Source organism: Arachis ipaensis, chromosome B10 (genome assembly GCF_000816755.2).
Source record: "Arachis ipaensis cultivar K30076 chromosome B10, Araip1.1, whole genome shotgun sequence".
NCBI lineage: Eukaryota > Viridiplantae > Streptophyta > Magnoliopsida > Fabales > Fabaceae > Arachis > Arachis ipaensis.
Genome location: NC_029794.2, coordinates 95411443 through 95415655, shown reverse-complemented (window position 1 = coordinate 95415655; position 4213 = coordinate 95411443). Strand labels below are relative to the sequence as shown.

Below are 4213 nucleotides of genomic sequence, written 5' to 3'. Positions count from 1 at the left end.
ATAACCAAATAGCGGATACATAAGAGGTAAGACTTGGCATGTTGCATACCCATTTCTATCAAATGTTCTCTTTCCGGGCGCACAAGATGGGCATCGGCACATTGACACTAGCATTTAGCATGATGGATTCCACTACTTCGATCCTATCCTGCTGGCTGCTTAGTTAACGTGGAAGGCAAAGCTTGCATGTCAGCTTTCGCACCTAGATAGATGCCAGCTGGCAAAAAGAAGCCTTAGGATAAGTAGGATAGAAATAGAACACAAAAAGTGAGCTGATTGCTGTACCAGAACCTTAAAGAGGGAAGTTTGGCAAATCGTAAAGCTCACACTCTTCTCGTTGTTGATTGCTTTTGTATCTTACTTCATTTAGCATCAGAACCATGTGATGTGTAAGTGGATTAGTCCACTATGTAACAAGGCCAAAAAGTAAAAGGTAAGACAAGGGCATAGAAGAGGGATAGGAATAGCAATTATAATGCAACTTACTACACAGAAGCCGCTCTATTGAAGTAAATATTAGAAATATAGATTACAACAAATGCAACATCCGGCGAGTTACCAGCATGGGACATGACTTAATAGACATTTGTTACCACTACACATAACAAACTTACCTAACGCGTAGATGACATTTAAAAATAAGTGGGGGAAAAATTGAATGATACAAAGACCACTTAAAGGTTACAGCTGCCGAAAGTTCTAATAGTAGATTAAGCAATCAACGTACTCATGAACAAAAACCAATAGGAAAGCGCAAGCCAACAATAAATTGAACAATACATCAGTTAGACCAGACATGAACTAGACCATGCCTATTGCCCGTGTAGATCTCATTGCGCTCTTCATCGTAGAAGAGGGCAGTAATATCTTCCAAGGCCTCTGCAACTGTGCTCCTAATTTTGGAGGAATGCTTTCGCTTCTTTGAGTTACAACGGCTACCCGAACAATCATCACCGCAACTACATTCGTTCTCAATTGGGAAGCTATTGCTTGCTCTTATTTTGGCAAGGCACTTGCCAGTTAAGATGTTGCTAACATTGATGGAGCCTGCTGTATAAATAAAGCAGATCCTGTTAGTAACACGTCTATGAATACAGAAAGACAGATTGATCATAAACACACTGCAAATTTGTCTAATTACTTCCTTTCCTATGTCAGGTTTTATCATGATCCTGAGTCAATATGAACGATTTTAGCTAAATCAACTTTCAGCCTGATGATCAACCAAAATGGAAAACTAAAGGTGGTGGTCAAAAGAACAGAAAAGATAGGTACCATTTCCTTCGGTCAATGAATCTTCAGAATCAGCTTTGCAGTAGGATATGATGAGATCCTGATCACTCGTTATATATATATTGTTTGTATTGCAGTCAGGATGCCACAAGAGGTGATCCTCGAAAGAAGTAACAAGCTCACCACGGAAGTTCCACACAGCCACAGTCCTATTTCGAAATGTCAAGAATAGTTGATTCTCGTAGAGAAAGATAAAGGCAGATGGTGTCATAAATTCACTTCTGCTAACTTCTGTTAGATCGAAAGTCCTCACCTACAATTAATTAGAAGAAATAAGCATAAAGAACTAATGCATAAATTCATTTCAAAAAATAAAATAAAAATTTACTTACATCAAGAATCTGAAGGTTCTCATTTTCTTGCTTGACAAGTAGCTTTTCATTGAACTGCTCAATAAAATCCACCTTCTTATTCCGACAAAGGAGATGGTTGAATGATTTCAAGACAGTACCATCTTCTATTGAGAGAATTTTCAGCGGGACATGGCTACTTGTTTTAGCAAAAATCAACAACATGATCCCCGGACTAATCAAGAGAATCCACAAAACACGATCAAAATAGTGCGAAAAAACCAAGACCATTCAAAGAAGATAAAAGCAATATGAACTTATAGTATCAGCAACAGAAAAGCTGGTGTTATTATTCACATGCATAACCATAGATGAAATCCATAAGTGTTTTGTAGCATGTATATAAAATTACGAACAAATCAAGAAAAGTTACCTGATCTTAATCTCTTGGACATTTTTATCAGAAATGGAGTACAACATTGTATAGTTTTTAAGGTCAAATACCTTGTATATGCTATAAGATTGGAAAAGAACAAGAATTAGAATCCAGAAGCCTTGATAATGTTAGATAAGTATGTCCTCACATATAAATTTCAGAACAATAAAATATTTACCTATCTTGTGCAGAGTATGTGAGTACCTTCCCATTTACATCATCAAATTCAACAAAACCTGGCCACTTCAAAGACTCAGATTCAAAAAGAGCAAATCCAGCATCTGGCTTACCCCTCCTAATGTATCTGCACAAAAGGATAAATTTAGCTTAGAACCAGAAAACACATAGCTGTGTATGGAGCCAATGCTATCGCTAACTATTTTCTTAGTAACTGCATATGTAGTGATTTTCCATTGTATTTTTCAATGTTGGGCATGCAGAGCAAGAGTAAGAGTTAAGTGATAAAAGAATACGGAGATAACATACTCTATCCTTGTGCTTCTGCATTTCAAAGAACTGTAACTGTCGGATGCATAGACAGATACTGTGATAAGCGAGTCATTGTTTTTGTTGTAGAACAGACTTCTTATAACTTCGTCAGGGCTGACATTCAAGAAACATATCCTTTGATTGGTCTCTGCACCAAACAATTGAAAGGTGTAACATAAATCAAAGTCCTATTTTAAGTCCCAAATCTATAGAACAGAACATAGCAGTTAGTACTACCTCGGCTAAATGCTGCACAAACACCAGACTGTGCAAGAGCAAAAACAATATCCCGTGCTGCTACTATCTCAATAATCTTGGATCTTCTCCTTAGAAAGGGCAATACCACAGACGAAGGACCTTTTGGGTCATGTGTATCATATTCTTCCTATAGATAAATTTATCAGATCAGACACAAATTAACAAACATACTTAAAACCAAAGCACATTTCGATAGCAAAACCAGACAAGAAGTGGATTCTTGACGTATAATAAATAGTTTAAAATAGAGCACAGAAATCCAGCATTACACACAAGTTTGCGGCATCGCTACGAACCAAAGTCTTAATTAGACTCAGTGATTGTATCCCTCTTTCTGAGTTACTGTATCATAACTTCAAACTAACTGAAACCAAAATTTTACATTAGGCTACTTCTCACCATGGCATGCTTTTCAAGTTATGCTTACTCAAATATCAAACACAAGCATGCAGAGCAAGCAGACAGAAACTACTTGCCCATTCCTCAACTCATATTGAGTAATTGGAAGGCCGCAAGAGCACACAGCAAAAAAAGTTATTGACATTCGAAGCAATCTTTAGAAAAGGTTTATGCGCCAACAGAACTAATTCAACAGGGCAAACCTAATGCAAATTTAGTAGCTAATACATAACCATTCTAAGTCCAATGACAAAACAACTCTTTTCACATTGTAACCCTAACCAAACTCCTAATTGACAGTTGCGTGGGTCTTACTTGAGCATCGCACAGTCTAAAATTTGGGGGAGGGGGGGGTGAAGGATGGAATTCCCAACAGATGAACGAAATTAGGGTTTGGGAAGTGACTAACCTGCAAGCGGATATTCCGAAACCTCTCCTGAGCATCGCTCATGCTGAAAGCGCGATCACGCTTGGAGCTGATTTCACGTCTCTGAAGCTTCTTAACGCTGTTTACGAACCCATCCACCGTGCCACCACGACGCGGCCTCTTCTTTGCGACGATTCTCCGCCCACAGCATGGTCTTGGACTCACCGTAATCCTCCTCCCACCTTCCATATCACCACCACCAGCACACTCACTCCCTCTCTTTCTTTATTTTTTTTCTCAGAATAATCGAACCCCAAATTCGCACATCACCGTGAATTGGAGGAACACAGCGATGATTCGGGGAAAACGCGGTTTCCGCTACAACATGTAGAGCCAGGAAGAAGGAACCCTAAGATCTCAGGTCCGTTGAAAGAAGAAAGCCAGAAAGGGGTAAAAGAAAAGGGTTAGGGTTTTGGCGAGTGAGTATGTTGTTGTTGTGTGAGAGTGAGTGAGGGAAGGAAGGAGAAGAAGAATCGGGAAGTGAGTCCACGAATTCAATGGGTCGTCTTCTCTCTTTCGATCCCCTTTTTCAAAATTCCGTATTTCGAATCTGACTCCACTATACTGCTCAACGCCTAAACCATTATTTTTAGCGTGCAATTTATTTACTGCCTTCGTACT

At 39.0% G+C, this 4213-nt stretch overlaps 1 protein-coding gene across 2 annotated transcripts; it reads right to left on the bottom strand.

Annotated features, from left to right (window-relative positions):
- LOC107622286 lies at window positions 471-4176 on the bottom strand. Of its 2 annotated transcripts, none has more exons than XM_021114053.1 (8): window positions 3575-4176; window positions 2746-2893; window positions 2506-2656; window positions 2198-2323; window positions 2017-2097; window positions 1626-1818; window positions 1276-1546; window positions 471-1047 (listed from the first exon to the last, which is right to left on the bottom strand). In XM_021114053.1, the coding sequence occupies exons 1-8, from the start codon at window positions 3779-3781 to the stop codon at window positions 782-784; spliced, it is 1443 nt and encodes a 480-aa protein (XP_020969712.1). In that variant the 5' UTR covers window positions 3782-4176; the 3' UTR covers window positions 471-781. The 2 variants fall into 2 exon arrangements, with proteins under 2 accessions (XP_020969712.1, XP_016179637.1); XM_016324151.2 differs by having other exon boundaries at window positions 471-1050; window positions 3575-4175.

Coding starts and splice junctions, on each gene's coding strand:
- LOC107622286 (XM_016324151.2), bottom strand. CDS start 3,781: ATGGAAGGTGGGAGGAGGATTACGGTGAGTCCAAGACCATGCTGTGGG. Junction 1,819..2,016: donor GTCCAAGAGATTAAGATCAG/GTAACTTTTCTT, acceptor TCTCTTGATTAG/TCCGGGGATCATGTTGTTGA. Junction 1,547..1,625: donor AGAACCTTCAGATTCTTGAT/GTAAGTAAATTT, acceptor AATTAATTGTAG/GTGAGGACTTTCGATCTAAC.